General features: G+C 37.3%; 2 protein-coding genes across 3 annotated transcripts in view; one reads left to right on the top strand and one right to left on the bottom strand.

Moving 5' to 3' along the window:
• The window catches only part of LOC113111007 (uncharacterized), a 101,720-nt gene extending 86,951 nt beyond the window's left edge, over positions 1-14,769 (top strand). Inside the window, exons 19-20 of one of the 2 annotated variants that reach the window (XR_003293247.1) lie at positions 13,200-13,339; positions 13,438-14,769. The gene's annotated coding sequence lies outside the window, so the exon portion shown is untranslated. The remainder of the gene's footprint in view (positions 1-13,199; positions 13,340-13,437) is intronic. The other variant, XM_026275373.1, reaches the window with a different exon arrangement.
• Positions 1-17,032, bottom strand: part of LOC113111008 (F-box-like/WD repeat-containing protein TBL1XR1) — a 51,261-nt gene that overhangs the window by 2,167 nt on the left and 32,062 nt on the right. Inside the window, exons 4-14 of the mRNA XM_026275374.1 lie at positions 7,213-7,315; positions 6,681-6,826; positions 5,754-5,973; positions 5,419-5,551; positions 3,949-4,090; positions 3,810-3,873; positions 3,629-3,726; positions 1,018-1,078; positions 786-907; positions 626-700; positions 347-474 (exon numbers count right to left, since the gene is read on the bottom strand). Coding sequence (XP_026131159.1) covers positions 347-474; positions 626-700; positions 786-907; positions 1,018-1,078; positions 3,629-3,726; positions 3,810-3,873; positions 3,949-4,090; positions 5,419-5,551; positions 5,754-5,973; positions 6,681-6,826; positions 7,213-7,270 — 1,247 coding nt within the window. The 5' untranslated portion in view covers positions 7,271-7,315. The remainder of the gene's footprint in view (positions 1-346; positions 475-625; positions 701-785; positions 908-1,017; positions 1,079-3,628; positions 3,727-3,809; positions 3,874-3,948; positions 4,091-5,418; positions 5,552-5,753; positions 5,974-6,680; positions 6,827-7,212; positions 7,316-17,032) is intronic.

Raw genomic sequence — 17,032 nt, 5'->3', positions numbered from 1 at the left:
GTGTATATGTATATATGATAGTAGAAAATACAGTAAGTGAAGTAGGATCGAGAGAGTGGGGTGCCGATGCACTTTTTTTTTTTTTTAAGAAAACGGTTGGAAAATGATATTAACAGGTGTGTGCATGTGTGGTAAATAACCAAAAAAAAAATTGTCTGTAATAAAGTATACTAGTCTATAACTACTCACAGTAGCAAATGTGCAACAATAGCTTTCCCCCAACTTTCATTAATATGAAAATCTCCGAAGCAAATCTTTCTAAAAGTCTGTTTCCTTTAACTGAACTGGATCTGGTTTAATTTTGAATGGGTACTGTAAGTGTACTACTGAGTGTGTACTACTCTACCTGGCCAGCATTAGATTGGCATTAGGGTTGTTGGTTCCTGGACCTGTGGGGCTCCATTTGATAGTGTAGATTTCTTTGCTGTGAGCTTGCAAATCATGAACACAAGTGTCCTGTTTCATACTCCAGATCTAGGATGATGGAAGAAGCAATTATTTAGACCACCAGGACAGCACTTGCATTATCAAAACAACTGCTGAAATGTGTACCGCAGACTTGCATTCGGCTTAGTAGCACAGTATGAAAAAATGAATTCATAAATAGCATTAGATGGAGTCTTACCTTAAGAGTCATATCATCAGAACACGACGCCAGCAGGTTACCAGTCGGATCCCATTTGATTGCATTAACTTCATTCTGGAGACAGAGAGAAAGAGTTTGATATTGATCCTTTTGGAAGACTGGACATGTAGGAAAGACAGGACAAGCAGACAGGTCTTACTGTGTGTCCTTGGAATGTCTTAATGGGTCGGTCCTGGCCTAGTTTGCACACATGGATGCACATGTCTGTGCTACAGGAGGCAAACGTGTTGTTACTCTGCCAGTCCACGTCCAGAGCGGGTGCTGAGGTGAGAGGGAGAAAAGGCTACAGCATAAGAGCTCTTTCCCCCAAAACAGTCAAAAATATTTCTGATATGGTGAACAATTCAATTTAAACTGGAATCTGTGTGAACCTGAGTGAAACGGGAACTGCTGTTTGGCTTCCCCTGTGTGAGCATCCCAAATGATTGTTGTCTGAAGAAGAGAATGAAATATTAAATAATCTGTGACGGGGTAAAATATACATTATATTTAAAGGTTACATTATATTATTATATACATTATATTTATATTATTTATGTTCCACTCGCAACATGTATTAACTGATAAGGATATTTATTAATTATCAGATAGTTCTCAATTTCATTTAGTTTAACAAAGTACTAAAACTATAATAAATAAAAATTTATATATATAGTTTTTGTTATTGCTGTTTAAAAATGAAGAACAATTACAAAAAGAAAAAAAAGTTTAAAGTTAAACATTATTTTTATATTTTATTTAATACTAATATGTCAGAAACCGTGTTAGTTTCGGTAACGAAGACGCCGCCGAAAAATATTAGTTAACTAAATTTTTTCTGTGACTAAGACGAGACGTTGACGAGCTAAAAATAATATGATGACGAAATTAATGCTGCGTCTTTGTTAACTAGATGAGACTGGACTATAATGTTATTTGAGGAATACTGGACATTCAAAATGCATCCTATAGGCTATTGTCCGTCAAGATGTCCCTGTCATTGGATTGCGATCGGATAAGAACCATTCACATTTCTAGTCAGTATTGCAGCCACAGTGGATGGATAGACTAATAAAACGTGAACTAGCAATCTGAAACAATGGCCTCAGCACCTGAAGGAGTAGGGATAAGGTAACCAGACATCCCGTTTTTCCTGGGAGTCCCAATTTATTGACGATTAACAAAGTTAGTTAAGGCGGGATAGGTGAAATCTTGCTGATAGAAGTGCTCTCTCTCTCGCGCGCGCGAGCGCACGCTCCACTTCCTACGTTCTCATAAACAGCGCATGATCAGTTCTCAACGCTCAAATACACACACAACAGTCAAAACGTTTATTGTGTAGAGTATCTCACGTAAATACAGTAGGTTATGGATTAAGTGAACGTGTGTCAGTATTTCATGCATGCCTTCCATCTTAAAAGGACAGCATTCCAAATAAATACCTATCTGTCATTAATTTTAACCAACAAAAAATTTTAAATGTATACATGTTAAGTAAAACCTACAGTACCTGGAAAATGAGTTTAATTTGTGTGTCTATTGTCTTATTGTGCTTCTTTAAATGAAAAATAATTATATATATATATATATATATATATATAAGTTGCTCCTTTTTCACTTCTGTTAAAGGGATAGTTCACCCAAAAATGAAAATTGGCATAATTTATGTCATAAATGTCCTTTTTTTTTTTTGATTTTCCAAATTCAGTCCTTAATTTAAATTTCTCATAAGCTTAATTGATTTGGTCTAAAGAGAAAAGAATTAATGATTATTTTTAAAATAGCAACCAAAATACATTTTGCTAACTACAGTTTAGCTAAAACTATTGACTAAAAGTAGTGACTAAAAGTTAACAAAAATGCAATGACTTTTCAAAAACTATGAAAGACTTAAATGACTCAAATGTGACTCAGGGTGCTTTCACATCTCTAGTTCGATTCATTTGGCCCTAACCAAGGGCAAACAACTATACATTGTAGCATTTTTCAGCTTTTTTGGTTCCTTTTGACACCACACTGATTGCTTTGGTCCGTACCAGTTGAAACGAACCAAAATGCAGTCACATGACAACATCCACAATCACTCATTGGCCATGACGTATTTCCTAAACTGCTTTGAAATTTGTCAGAATTTACTTGCAGGAAAATTCCAACATAAGAGGAAAAGCCAGCAAACAACACGGAGACAACACAACTATGGAGAGACGACTGCGCGGACTGGTTTTGTCCCTGGCCATAATCTATTACATTGTTTGTATACACTACAATATGCAAAAAATACATTTCTATAATGAAGCGCGGATATGGCTTCAAACCAACGTTCTAATGCACTGCAAACGACGAGCGGGAATCGCTCGTAACTTCAAGCGGAGGCGTGCATTAATTCTTCTTAACTCTGACATGCTCATGGTCATCTGACCAAATTTCTATGAGGCTCCGCACCTCCTCACTACTCCAAGTTTGTCCAGGAGCTGCCATGCTAAAGTGCAAACTGTCAACAAACACTTGACAGTTAAACACTATAATGCACAGGGCAGCTGACTACGGCAGCTGGTTTAGTCCAAAAATGATCAGTACTTTTTGCAGTTGGGTCTGTTCGAGGTCGGATCACATTCTCACCACAAGCAAACCGCTCCAGAGTTCGCTTGAAAGCGTAACGAGACCACCTCTTCAAGCAGGTCTCGGTACGCTTGTTTGGTCCGCTTTTGGTGCGCACCCGAGTGCGATTGCTGCTTTCTCACCTGCCCAAACAAACCGCAGCAAACCGGGGAAACAAACTCTGGTACGATTCAACCGAACTAAATGAGGCAGGTGTGAAAGCACCCTAAGACTATTAAGCATTTTCGTCTCAAGACTAAGACTAAATCAAAAATGCCTGCCAAAATTAACACTGATCATAAAATAACACTGCCCTGTTCTAGATGATTGTCAGGATGTTAGCACGTTGATATCATTCTTGGCACTTTCTTACTACACTTTACAAAATGTAGTTACTGTTCTTACCTTATCAACACCAGCGCTAAGGATAAAGTTTCCTTTTTTGTTCCATTTTAATGCGAATATTGGACCTTTATGTTGACCAAGGGTACTGGCCAAATTACCTGTGAATGAACAGTTATCAGTCTGCTGAATGGAATGAAAGAACACAGCATGTTGGCACAGAAGGCAACTGTCAACAGCTTACCATCTTTAGTCCATATTCTTGCAAAGCCGTCATAGGAGCCTGTGGCTAACAGTGTACCTTCACTCTAAGAAACACAAAGAGGAAATGTAAGTCTTTCATAATGCACAGAGTTTTAGAACAGAGTCATAGCTGAACTCACATTCCAGTCTAACGACGTGACGTCTTTGTTGCTGGGCACGTCTTGGCCACCTTCCCGTATGCAGTGCCTCAGGACAAGCTGTGTAGAGCTACTACTGCTGTTCTCGCTCAGATTCCAGATGCGCGCCGTTGAGTCTCCAGACCTACAGAGAGCCAGAGGATCAAATAACTCTGCATTCGCTGACTTTTAACTTCTACAGATACACCAGTCGCACTCTTTCTTTCCGAATATCGATACTTAAGCAATCCACTGCCAGCTTTAGGTCTTCATCTGTTTATAATACATATTCCACACTAAGGCTGGGTATTGACATTAATTTTTAAGATTATATTTTTATTCACAAGCTTGTGATTAGATTAAAGGGATAGTTAACCCAAAAATGAAAATTCTGTTATTAATTACTCATCCTCATGTCATTCCAAACCCCTAAGACCTTGGTTCATAATTGGAACACAAATTTAGATATTTTTGATAAGATCGGAGAGCTATCCCTGCATTGACTCCAATGCAACTACCATATTAAAGGCCCAGAAAGGAAGTAAGGACATTGTTAAAATAATCCATGTGACATCAGTAATTCAACCTTAATTTTAAGAAGCTATGAAAACTAGCAAAAATTGTTGAATAAAGTCATTATTTTGTTTTCTTTGCACACAAAAAGTTTACAACATCACAGTTGAATCACTGATGTCACATGGACAATTTTCTGGTCCTTGAATGTGGTAGTTGCATTTCTGTCTATGCAGGGTCAGAAAGCTCTTGGATTTCATCAAAAATATCTAAATTGTGTCCCAATTATGAACCAAGGTCTTAGGGGTTTGGAATGACATGAGGATGAGTAATTAATGACAAAATTGTTATTTTTGTGCGAATTATCCCTCTAAACTTTGATCTTAATTTTGATTCGATGTCAATTAATTTGGATAAATATCAGGTAGATTTTTCTCAAGAGGAAAAAACCTCAAACTATACTGTCAGTTGATACTTTATTTTTAAAGTTTAAAATTAACAACTGACTTGTATACAAATATATTGCACTCAAGTCAATATGTATTATAACAAAAAGAAATGGTTAGTGATATTAAACAAGTAACAAAGCACAAAGTTTATTGCAATTATTTGGGTGGGAAGCATGCCACAAATCATTTTTAGCAAGAGATATTTTCAAAACATTCTTATACCACACTCTTTGGAATTAACTCATAATAAAAATTACAATGTGTATTTACAAATTTACATTGAATGCCACAGAAAATTTTCGGATACTCCTGTGCTTTTTTCTGTAGATTGACAGTGACGCCCATGTCTAACTCTATGATTGAAAGATACCAATCCATTTTAAAATGCCAGTATTAGCGTAGTTATTGATCTAGGTATCGGATTGGTGCATCCCTACTGTGGACTCAGCATGGATGAACAACTGAATGTGTGATGCAAAGATTCAGAAGACAAGCGGACTGAATAACTGACCCAGAGGCGAGCAAGTCACTGACAGGGTTCCAGGCACAGATGAAGACCTCTGATTCGTGACCTCTCAGCACCATGGCTTTATTCTGAGGGATCTCCACATCTACGTCCACGTCCATCATGTCTGCATGGTTATCTGTAAAGACAGAGGGTCATGAGGACTAACATAGACCCAGAAGACATCACATGACATCCGTCACTGAGAGAAAATGCAACAGCTCTTTGATTTACAGCCGCAGTACATAACCGAAAGCAAAAACATTTACACCATTATGTGAAATGTGAAAGAAAACAATGATGAACAGCGTAAGGTGATTCAGATTCATTTGATGACTCACTAGGTAAGGCGTGTGCTCCATTCTCCTCTCCGTTTGCGGTGCTTTCCCCGTTTTTGGCGTTCCCCTGCATGTTGGTACTGGTTGTAGAAGGAGCTGCGGCGGCCTGTTGCTGGGCCAGTTTGTCTCTGTACGCCTGCTGCCGAGTCTGTACGACATCAGGCATCACCGCGTCAATCAGTGACAGAGATTCAATTGGCCGCCCATCGAACAGTGTGCCATCCTGCAGACAGAAATCAAAGCATCAGTCAGTCTCTCATTTAACGTTGACAGGATTTAGTGCATCATAATAAATATCACAATCTAGGTCAATCTCACTGAAACATCTCAAGGGGATGCATTTCATCAAGTATAATCAAAAGAATAAAAAAATTTATTATTATTTGGCTTAAAAAATATGAAGCCTATTTTTTTTTGAAACCACTAAGACATTTGTCCATAATATCACAAAGCAAATGATATATGTATGTGTGTGTGTGTGCGCGTGTGTATGTATATTAAGAATAACACAATTACAGTAATTTAAATGTAAAATATTTAATTACAATATTTATTACCTAATCAAACAATATTTTATTAAACTGAAATTAAATATTATAAAAATATCTTAAATTTAATTTCAGCTAGTTTTCAAGGAAACATTTTTTATTTAGTTTAACTTGTTGCACTGAGAAAGAAAATGCATAAAAAAAAAAATATATATATATATATGTGTGTGTGTGTCTTTACTAATTATATACATGTTGCACAGATATTTAAAAAAAATACAAAAACTTAATTTAAAATGACAAAAAATATGTGTGCATGTGTTACTAAATTATTATTCTAATTTTAAGTATTAAATTAGCAAATGTGATTGTTAATTTAAAAAAAAATCCTTGTTGCAGATAAGTAACGACTGATTTTGTAAATGAAGCTGTGCTCTCTCACCTCATTGATGCTGACTTCAGCCTCTACGTACTGCAGGCCCTTCTGGATGATGGAGATCAGGGCAGCAGGGGGCACTAGGGCGCCGTTGATGTTAGACTGACTGATGTGGCTCTCAATGCCGAATGTGAAGGCCGAGTGGGAAAACCCTGCCAGAGGGAATGATAAAGACTTCTTTTAGTGTGACGCTTGCTGAATCAACTTTCTCTCCAAGCTCACAGCAATGTGGAGGGTATCGTGTGTGTGTGTGTGTGTGTGTGTGTGTGCGTGCATGCTAACTCAAAGAACAACCTGACTGAGAACAGTGTTTTACTGTAATCAACGTTAATAGTACATATTACTATTATTAGATGTTTACATATCTGTGAGTTATTTCCAATAAAGAGTGAAAGTAATTCTCTGATGGGCATTTTTTCATGTGGATCCAGAAGACATGTAGGTTTTTATTAATTATAACTGTAAAAAAGCAAAAGCTGCGAAACAGTTATAGTTCTGGAGTGTTGATTTGGGCGGTCTTGAATTAAGCAGCACCTACCTGACTCCTGCAGGTATCTATACACCAGGAAATTGACCTCATCGCTGCTAATACTCATCTTCACACCTGCTTACACCATGAGGTCAGCACACAGGACACTAGCCTGAGAGAGAAAAGACAAAAACAACATCAAAAATCCAGCTCAAATAATATACGGTAAAAACGACATTGGAAAAGATATGGATATTGCAAGGCTCTCTGCCTTCCAGTCATAGCGTGTATAAAAAGCCTCTTTTACAGTGCAATAAGGGGGTAAAAGCTCTCTTTGTCAGCCCAAACCTGAGCGTGTACTATGCTGCCAGAGGTTACCAAAGGCTTCACAGCCCTGCATGGCTGAATAACAGATTGTAGTACCAAAAGTGGACATTGCACAGTGGGGGCGCTGTTGCACCAAGACTACGGAGCAGTAAAATCATCTGCCACTGAAAGTGTTTACATGAGGGCTACTACAAAATACTTCTGTTTACTTGAGTTTGACACATGGATTCATTGTGACTTTGGCTTTACAGAGCTGCCAAAATGTCCGTTAGCTCTAACAGATGTGTTGATTTTTTAAGCGCAGGAACATTTACTTGAAATTAAACATGACCTAGATTTGACACTCTCTAAATACTGGTTAAATTGTGATTTAAAGCAGACAAGCAACACATTACACTATTAAGGTATTTTGTTTACATACAGTTTAGGGTTGTTTATTCAAATAATATTTCATGCTCGCTCTATATTTCGCCACAATTTCAAGACGTCCGCTCAGCATTGGACTTCCTCCAGAAAAGAGCATCTCCGAGCACAAACATATTTTCAGTTCCACATCGAGATGCTGCAGAACCACAAGTGGGCTTATTCTGAAAAGTGACCCATTTCCTCATGACCTTGGTGTCCGCCATTCCAGATCGCATCCTTATTTATACAGAGCAGTGAAGTGGAAAGTGTTCCCCCATTGCCCTGCGTTTAGTCATAGGATGTGGTTTGCTTGCGAAAGGGATGGTTTTTGCTGCCTCCTCAGGTTTTTGCTCGCAAATTGTTTTTTTGAGCGATGGGGTTTCGTTCTGTTTGTAGACTGTGCCATCGTGTGACATAACACCTACCTGCTCTCTTCTTAACCAACTACAGCTTGTTTTTGAGTAACACTTAGCCTGCCGACGAATGCTTAATTAGCTGGCTGAACTTCTCAAACATTAGAGTTGCTCGTCTTGGGTTCCCTTCATAAAATATGCAAAAGCATGCAAATAGGAACATCATCAAAAGGCAGTGTGTCCACGCCAATCAGATAACAGAGATACTGTGGCGTCCAATCAAATCAGGTAGAACGGTGCCACTGGATCAATGCGTTTTATCTCACAGCATAGCCAAATTAAATCCCTGCAAAAGTGCAGTGTGTTCATCTATATTATCGAGTGGCTTGAGTCGATACTGAGGAGGAACGCTACCTTCCAATGAATCACCCCTGCTATTCAGGACCACCTAGCTAGTAAAACAGAGCAGGGAACTCCTGGCATTTACAGTGGGCAACATTAGTTTAAGTAAAGAAACCACGGGTGGGGAAATTCCCTTGTAGACATGAAACAAGAAAGAGCTTTTATTGAAATGGGTCACGGACCTCCATGAGATATATTGCCATGTGAGCCTCATAAATCGCCTTCAGGAATGCAAATATCACAATAAGATCTCTGCCTTGGACGACATTTTGGTGTGCTGGAGGATGCTTGGTGTGTAGCGTAATCTTCATTGTATAATCAAAGGCGGCGTGGGTTGCATAACAGTGGAGCGCATGCACTTGGGGTGAAGGAGTTTGTACTGTTATTCAAGGCTGTGGGGAAGTCTGAGAGGAAATGCTTTTTAACTGGTTTGGGTGAAAGGTATAACATAAGGCTATCGAGTTACGGCCTGATAACAGCCCAGTTTATAGCCATAATGTCAAAGAAGGCCATGCAGAATAGAGTCTGCTAATCAGAAACGGTGATGAAGTCATTTTCCTCCAGCTCCAGACGGATTAAATACGGTCAAGTGGCGAATAAGAGTATCTTTTGAAATAAAATAATATAAATAATAAAAGAATACTCTTTAAATTAACACATATATTTTGGTTTTAATATAAAATAAAAAAGTAATAAAATCCATTATCAGGTACTGTAACCAAATTAAATGTTTTGTACACATCTAACTTTTTCAAGGAAAAAGGTTTTAAGTAAATTTAAAGGTGCTGTATGTAAGATTATGACTCTACTAAAGCATAAAATACCCTAATATGTTTACAGATATTTAAGAAACATGCTAAGGTAACGTATTTGTTTTTTTGTTAGGCAAAAAATGTTAGCCTGAATGCACTGTAAGTAGCTTTGGATGAAAGCGTCTAAATGCATGAATATATTTTTGTAAAATTTTATTTAATCTAAAAAAAAAGTGCGATCTGGGCCGGAATGTCAGTCTTTGTTTTGGTTTGTAAAACCCGCCCACTCTGCCAATTTAGCCAACTGTATTTCAGCATCTTATTTTAAAATAAAACATCGCAAAGAACAACCTTATTTATTATGAAACATAGCATTACATCACGTTGTTGTGCACAACAAACAGTTGTTCTGCCATGGTACAAGTCCTTGTGGAGACTGAAAGAATGCCACCATCTCCTGTTCTGTCATCATCTCTAAATCATGCTCTTTGATATTTTTTTGCAGCAGTCACGGCTGTAATGCTTCTCCGACAAGCAGCTTCTTCTTCTGCTTTTGCCGTGGTACTGCAGGTTACACAAGAAACATGCCCATGGTCACGGCAGACTAGCGGTTTGCATGTGATCTGCACGTTGACGTGGACAATGATGCAGAAGTATAAATGAAAACTGATGCACAGCCTACGGCGTAGAAGCTAAGGCATAGGTCCGATGCAGAAGTATAAATCAGCCTGAAGAATGTCAGGCTGATGATGCAAACAGTAATATTTTGAAAGCACCACAAAGCCAGTGTTTACACTCTTCCTTATGTCAACATCCAGCTGAATGACTAACAGTAGTCTCACTGAACTGAAAGGAGAAAGTATTTTAGCATTGAAAACCTACACACTTAACTATTTAGAAGAGGCTGATTACACCTTTCGGTATGTGTGGCAGTGGTACTCTGGGCTTTTCACACGACTCCCTTGACAACAGTGAACTTGATCCTCTCAAACCTCTGAGGGCCTCAGTGAACAATGAGAAGCTTGGAGAGCTTGTGTTCTTGTGTAACACTGACCGTTGGACGCAAATTCCTCAAGACACTCGTAACAGTCAGTGCTCCACTTCCACCAATTAAGCACAAAAGAAAATATCCCAAAAGCCTAAGCACTAAGAATCTGTCTCAAGAGTGCCATGAATTGAGGAGATTATGTTTGACCTGCTTTCCAAGCAATAATACAGACAGATAAACAACTGATTACAAATGAACAAATGATTACTCCTAAAATTCACACAATCAAAGCATGTTTAAGTAGATGTGGGAGGAAAAAAGGACCAAGATATAGTTCTGGCCCAATCTCAGATTATTGCTGGTGCCTATACTCTGGTGTCAGGCTGGTCGAGCGCGGAGCAATGTTTTAAAAGCACTCCAGTGCACACCTTCGCTTATAGTTGCTTTTACATTATAGTTGATTCTAAAGTGTCAGCACTTGAGATAAACATTTAAATATAGTTATATTTAATTCATCCGTTACATATGCTAAAATATGAATGACTTCATAAAAAAAATAAGAAACAACAAATATTAAAAACATTATTAGAAATTATTAATATTAGAAACTGTATTTACAAATGAATTACACAAAATGGTATGTAGCCATAAAGTACTGTGCATCAATTATGTAAACATTGCTTCATATTTAAAGAATAACAACAACAAATATATAAAAATGATGTTGATGTTAACGACAAAGTAAATTAGAAAATATTTAATATATGAATAAAAATATTAAATGCAACCATGTATTGTAATAATAGGGCAAGTCATAAAACACTACTTTATTAATTAAAAAAACTATGCTATCCTTATTATTATCTTATATAAATTACACTGTATGCACATATACACACACACACAAAGCATATTAGAATGATTTCTAAAGGATTGTTCGACACTGAAGACTGGAGTAATGATAATGAAAATTTAGCATTGCCTCTCAGGAATAAATTACATTTTAATATTTGAATGAAAAACATCAAAATAGTATTTTCACAAAAAAATTTCTTATATTTTTGATCAAATAAATGAAGACTTGATGAGCATAAGAAACTCCTTTGGAAACAAACTAAATCGTTCTGATCCTAAACTTTTGAACAGTAGTGTAAATATGCATAGTGCATACACACATACATATACACCCACAAACACACACGTTAGGGATATATATATATATATATATATATATATATATATATATATATATATATATATATATATAATACAATATAACGTACAATATAATAATTTCATACAATTTTAATTGTATGTTTATATTATATTCCTCTAACTGCTCCTCATCAAACACTTGTAAACCGAAGCAATGTCACAGCAAATAACAGAGCAGCTCTGAAGCAGACATGCTAACGTCACCCCGCATCCAGACAATAGTACCATTTTTCTTCCTCTTTTCAAGGCAATTATGTCAACACCATTTCCACCAGACGCTTTTGGAGAAATCGGCATATGGTTCGCATCCCTCCATCAGCATCTAACAATCAGGTCGAGTCCAAAGGCAAAGCAAGCCAGTCAATCCGGAAGGAACCATGACCTTTGCTTATTAGATGCCACACGCTAGCGAATGCTGTCACAAGCGATTAGGACAAATGATGGACTAAACTGCTTGTGATGCAACCTACTCTCCGAAGGGCGAAAAATCAAATCAAACTGGACCAGCGAGATTAACGCATAACCTCACCTGACCTACTTTAGGATCTGGATCCATCAGTGTCTGTCTGAACATGGAGGGGTGGGGAAATATGACACATCAGGGGCATAAATGGATCGCCCTACTCTTCTTCTTTTGTGTTAATTGTCCTAGAAGCAGGTCAATGGATCACACTGGCTGTGGTCGAAAACGTATACATCCACCATAGGCCTCAAAGTGCATTTTATTAAGAATCCTTTAACCGCTGCCCTGCAGATGACAGCTCTGCCATAATGGATCCATCAGTTACAAACACAGTGTTTGCACTCTTCAGTATGTCATCGTATAGCTTAAATATAGTCATCTCTGCACACAAGAGAATGTATTTTAACATCCAGCTCATTTCCTATAAAAGCATGTAACCACAGACACTATGGGATCATTAAACAGTCTTGTTTCGGTTCCAAGTTGAATCTAAGTCATTCTGTAAAGGACAAAAGACTCTAAAGCATTTAAAGCCAACTGCATTTCCAACAGTCAGGCTTGTTCAAAATCACAAAAGAACATCATGGAGTTGAAATGTATGACTTTTAAATAAACACATTTTAATGCAAATGAAAGATTACCTCTATACACTCGGTTTTAAAAAATCCTTGATTAATGTTTTTTTTATATTTTCGATTTTCTGAGATTGTTTGCAATGGCTCACTTGTAAAGTGATTAAAACATTTTTTTTAAACTCTCATACCAGAATCAATTTGCTACTATGGTTTGTAACTTAAAGTAGCTTACAAATCAGTATGAAAATGCCACAGAATTGCACATTTACAGACACGCTGCTTTGCACATGTATTGAACGCTTGAAAGTTGGCTCTCGTTCACAATCAAAAGTAAAGATGATTGCAGATATATCATGTAGAAGTCATATTTTAAAGAAATAAACAAGAAATTATATTTTACAAACTGAAAAGTCATTTTTTTGGTGATTATTAAATATCACAACGATTAAGGTGGATCTGATGGCATTTCATTAACAAACAAACAGCCTGCATCTTTTGACAAATACAATGTTGAAACCTCCATTTTTATGCTGTTGCATGGCTAATTTTTGTAAACCTAATTTTAAATCTTTGAAGGTGTCAAATCCTGAGCCCAACAGCTCAAAGTAAACACCACATGGCAACTTCTGAAAACAGTCAAGCTTGTGGCTGATGTAACAGAAGGACATATCAGAGACGGGGAAGGTTATCTGCATATGTTGTGACACTGCTTCTGGGTGAGCGCGGCTGTCACTTTTCTGTCTGAGGTGGCTGTTCACAGCATTTTTGTAATGAAATGTTGACTCATATCAACAATTTTATCTTTGGCTCACAGGTGGGAGTCGCTGGAAAGGGAGGCGATGCGCTGCTCCAAACCAGGACTTGACAGAGGACAACAAGAATGGGAGGTAACATAAGGACAAGATCTAAACTGCCTGGATTCCTGGAGGATCATGGGGATTGCATAACGTTTTTACCTTCCTCCGGCTCTTTGAGAACTCTATGCATGTCATTTAGAAAAACAACAATGTGACTTGTTTTTTACAGAAAAAGGAAGCATAAAAAAAATAAAAATAATAAAAAACATTTTTAAAAGGGTTACCAAAAAAAAAACAGTCTCCTTTCTAGAATTGATTCTACTAAAAAAAGAATAATTATCAATATTTACTGTTTGTTTCTAAATAATTTTTATGCTAATTAACATACCAACATGTACCCACTCAGCATTAATTAGTCCTCTGTTATTGCTTAATTAATCAACAAATCAACAGCCTGTTGTCTTTGAATCTATGTGAAAATGAAACCATCCTGTAACTGAACAATCCTGGAGCTTATTTCATGTGCTGCAGCACAGACACAGACCTGCTGAGCTTGTTTAATGAACTTATTTGCCTCTGCTAACGAGTGACACTAAGTGTGGCTTGATTGCCAGCAGCTAAAGAGCTAAACTATGAGTAAAGCAGCTGAAGCTGACCCTACAGCCTACACAGTTTTTCTGTAGTATGAATCACTAAATTAAACACCATGTTGGAAGGTGAGGCATTGAAGTGTAGGTCAAAGGACAAATGTGTTATGAGCTAAGTGAAAAGCAGAATGCACTGCAGCACCTCAAGGCTTGAATCTTAGAAAACCTTTCCAGAACATATTTTTCCATAAATACAAAAGAAATTAGAATTATTTGAATAATTATGTTATTTCTATCATGACATCTCTCAGGAGATTTTAGCACGGTAATGGATAAGACTATGTTAATGTACAGTATTTGGTCATGGCGGAATAGATCTGCTATGCTGCTGCTCTTAAATTGCTGCTGTTGGTTATTGCTACTGCAAATCAAGTACATGAACTTGCTACTGCTAATACATACGCCTACACAGTGCTGTGAGTATTTAATACTATTTAAGCTGGGGAAGGTGTTGCGAGTATTTAAGACTAAACAAGCAGATCTATACAGGTGGAGCTGGGGAGGTAGAAGGTTTCAAAGGAACTCTGAAAGTACACTGCGAAATGCTCTAGTGAAAGCTAACCATTTGAATGTAAAGCAGCAAGCTCATTGGCTGCGTATGCAGCATAAACAAATCAGCTTGTCCTAATTAGTTTAAAGGGATAGTTCACCCCAAAATGAAAATTGTGTCATTAATGACTCACCCTCATGTCGTTCCAAACCGGTAAAACCCCTGTTAATCTTTGGAACACAGTTTAAGATATTTTAGATTAAGTCCGAGAGCTTTCTGTCCCTCCATTGAAAATGTGTCAGTTAGAATTTGTTGAAGCATCGAAAATACATTTTGGTTCAAAAATAACAAAAAATATGACTTTAGTCAGCATTGTCTTCTCTTCTGGGTCTGTTGTGAGCGCGTTCAAGTGGTGTAGTGATATCAGGTTCGTGAACGAATAAGTTCACAGAATCGAACTGAATCGTTTAAAACGATCCGCGTCTCCAATAAGCATTAATCCACAAATGACTTCAGCTGTGAACTTTTTTAATGTGGCTGACTCTCCCTCTGAGCTAAAACAAACGAATATTTGGGAGTAATTCATTTCCTCAAACAGTACACTGACTGAACTGCTGTGAAGAGAGAACAGAAGATGAACACCGAGCCAAGCCAGATAACGAACAAAAGATTGACTCGTTCTCAATTCAAGAACCGTTTCTGTCGGACGCGTCCGATTCGAGAAACGAGGAGCTGATGATGCTGCGCATGCGTGATTCAGTGTGAAGCAGACTGACACACATTGCGTCTGAACCGAACTGATTCTTTTGGTGATTGATTCTGAACTCATTCTGTGCTAATGTTATGAGCACGGGTAAACCGAAGGCTTGAATCAAGGGCAATCATTGACAATGACGTCATTACATTGCAAAAGAACCAGTGAACCGTTTTCTTCAACCAGTTTATTGAATGGAACTGTCCGAAAGAACTGGTTTGCGGAAAAGAACCGAACTTCCCATCACTACTGGTGATCCGAAAACCGATGCAACCGGTTCTAGACTCGAGAAAGAGTCAATCTTTTATTCGTTATCTGGCTCGGCTCGGTGTTTATCTTCAGCTCTCTCTTCACAGCAGTTCATATTCCAGGATATTGGTTTAACTCAAAGGGAGTGTCAGACACATTAAAAAAAGTTCACTTTTGATCAATTTACTGTATTCATGGCAAAAAAAAAAAAAGGTATATAGTAGGGATGCACTGGTTGACCGGAACTGGAGCTACAAGTCTGGGTCACAGACATCAGGAAGTGAACAGCCTACTGCACAAAATAAGAGCCATTCCTGCGCTCACTGAAGCTGCGCGAGCGTACTGTACCTGTCCCTGCACAAGCGAAGACAGTGAAGGGATGTTCAGCTCAACTTCTCGCATGTTGGATGAGAAACGAGACGGACTAAACTGTGATAATACTTTTTTTTTTTTGTAAAGAACTTGCATACATTTAAAAATCACCTGCTGTAGCATAATGAAAAAAGGGGCCGATTCATTGGCTCAAGTAAAAAAAAAAAATAGATATGAATATCATCATTACTTTTTTTTTAATTGGATGAATGAAACACTTTGCATCTTTGTTTTATTCGCACTGACATTATTTGATTTTAACATTTTAGAATAATTTTTTATACAGCATACTCTTATTTAGTTTCACTGGTAAAGAACTTTTTTAAATGTAAAACCAAACTTAAAAACTGAAACAAATACTGCATGCTGATTAAGAAACATCTTATTGAATTTATGCAGTTGTTGCCTTAAATGAAAACTTAACTGTAACCATGTGAAATTAAAGGCCAGTTCTATGTAGTTTCAACCCAATTCAAAAACAAAAGCTAAATGCTAATGTTTGTACCATCTATGTTTGTATTGAATGTAGGCTTCTTACTGTGCAGTTACTGCTATTCATTTCAGATGTTACAGTTATGGTTCTCAATAGCCAAAAGTCAGTTTGCCCTATTAAATACCAAATAAACATCTTTTTTATACATACTTTCCTTCTTTCTTGTTTGTTGCTTACAAAAAAAAAAAGGAAATCGGTATTGGAATCAGCCAGTTTGCTTGTAAAAAAAATTGGTATCGGTCATGAAAAATCATGATCGGTGCATCCCTAGTGTATAGGTAATAAGTTATAGAAATAATTTTCCCCCTTTTTTTTCACTGGGGTAACATATGATCTGACATATTGTCAGAATAGCAATGATGTAACCTCAAATGTGTTTGGTTTAATTGGCATACCTAGAGTATCCAGCATGTGACCAGGCAAAGAAAAGACCATATTCAATGCTGGAGCTCAATAATTAATAGCAGATTGGTTTAACCACTCCCGGTCAGTTAGGAGAGTTATTCATCTCCATGTGAACTGAGTGCACTGACAGCGTTTCCAGGAACTCACTATAACGCAACTCAGACAGCAGAAATTACTAATAAGTAACATATTCAAGGTCTGT

This window comes from Carassius auratus, chromosome 11 (assembly GCF_003368295.1).
Source record: "Carassius auratus strain Wakin chromosome 11, ASM336829v1, whole genome shotgun sequence".
Taxonomy (NCBI): domain Eukaryota; kingdom Metazoa; phylum Chordata; class Actinopteri; order Cypriniformes; family Cyprinidae; genus Carassius; species Carassius auratus.
The sequence above is the reverse complement of the archived record's forward strand: the minus strand, read 5'-3'. Positions and strand labels throughout refer to the sequence as shown.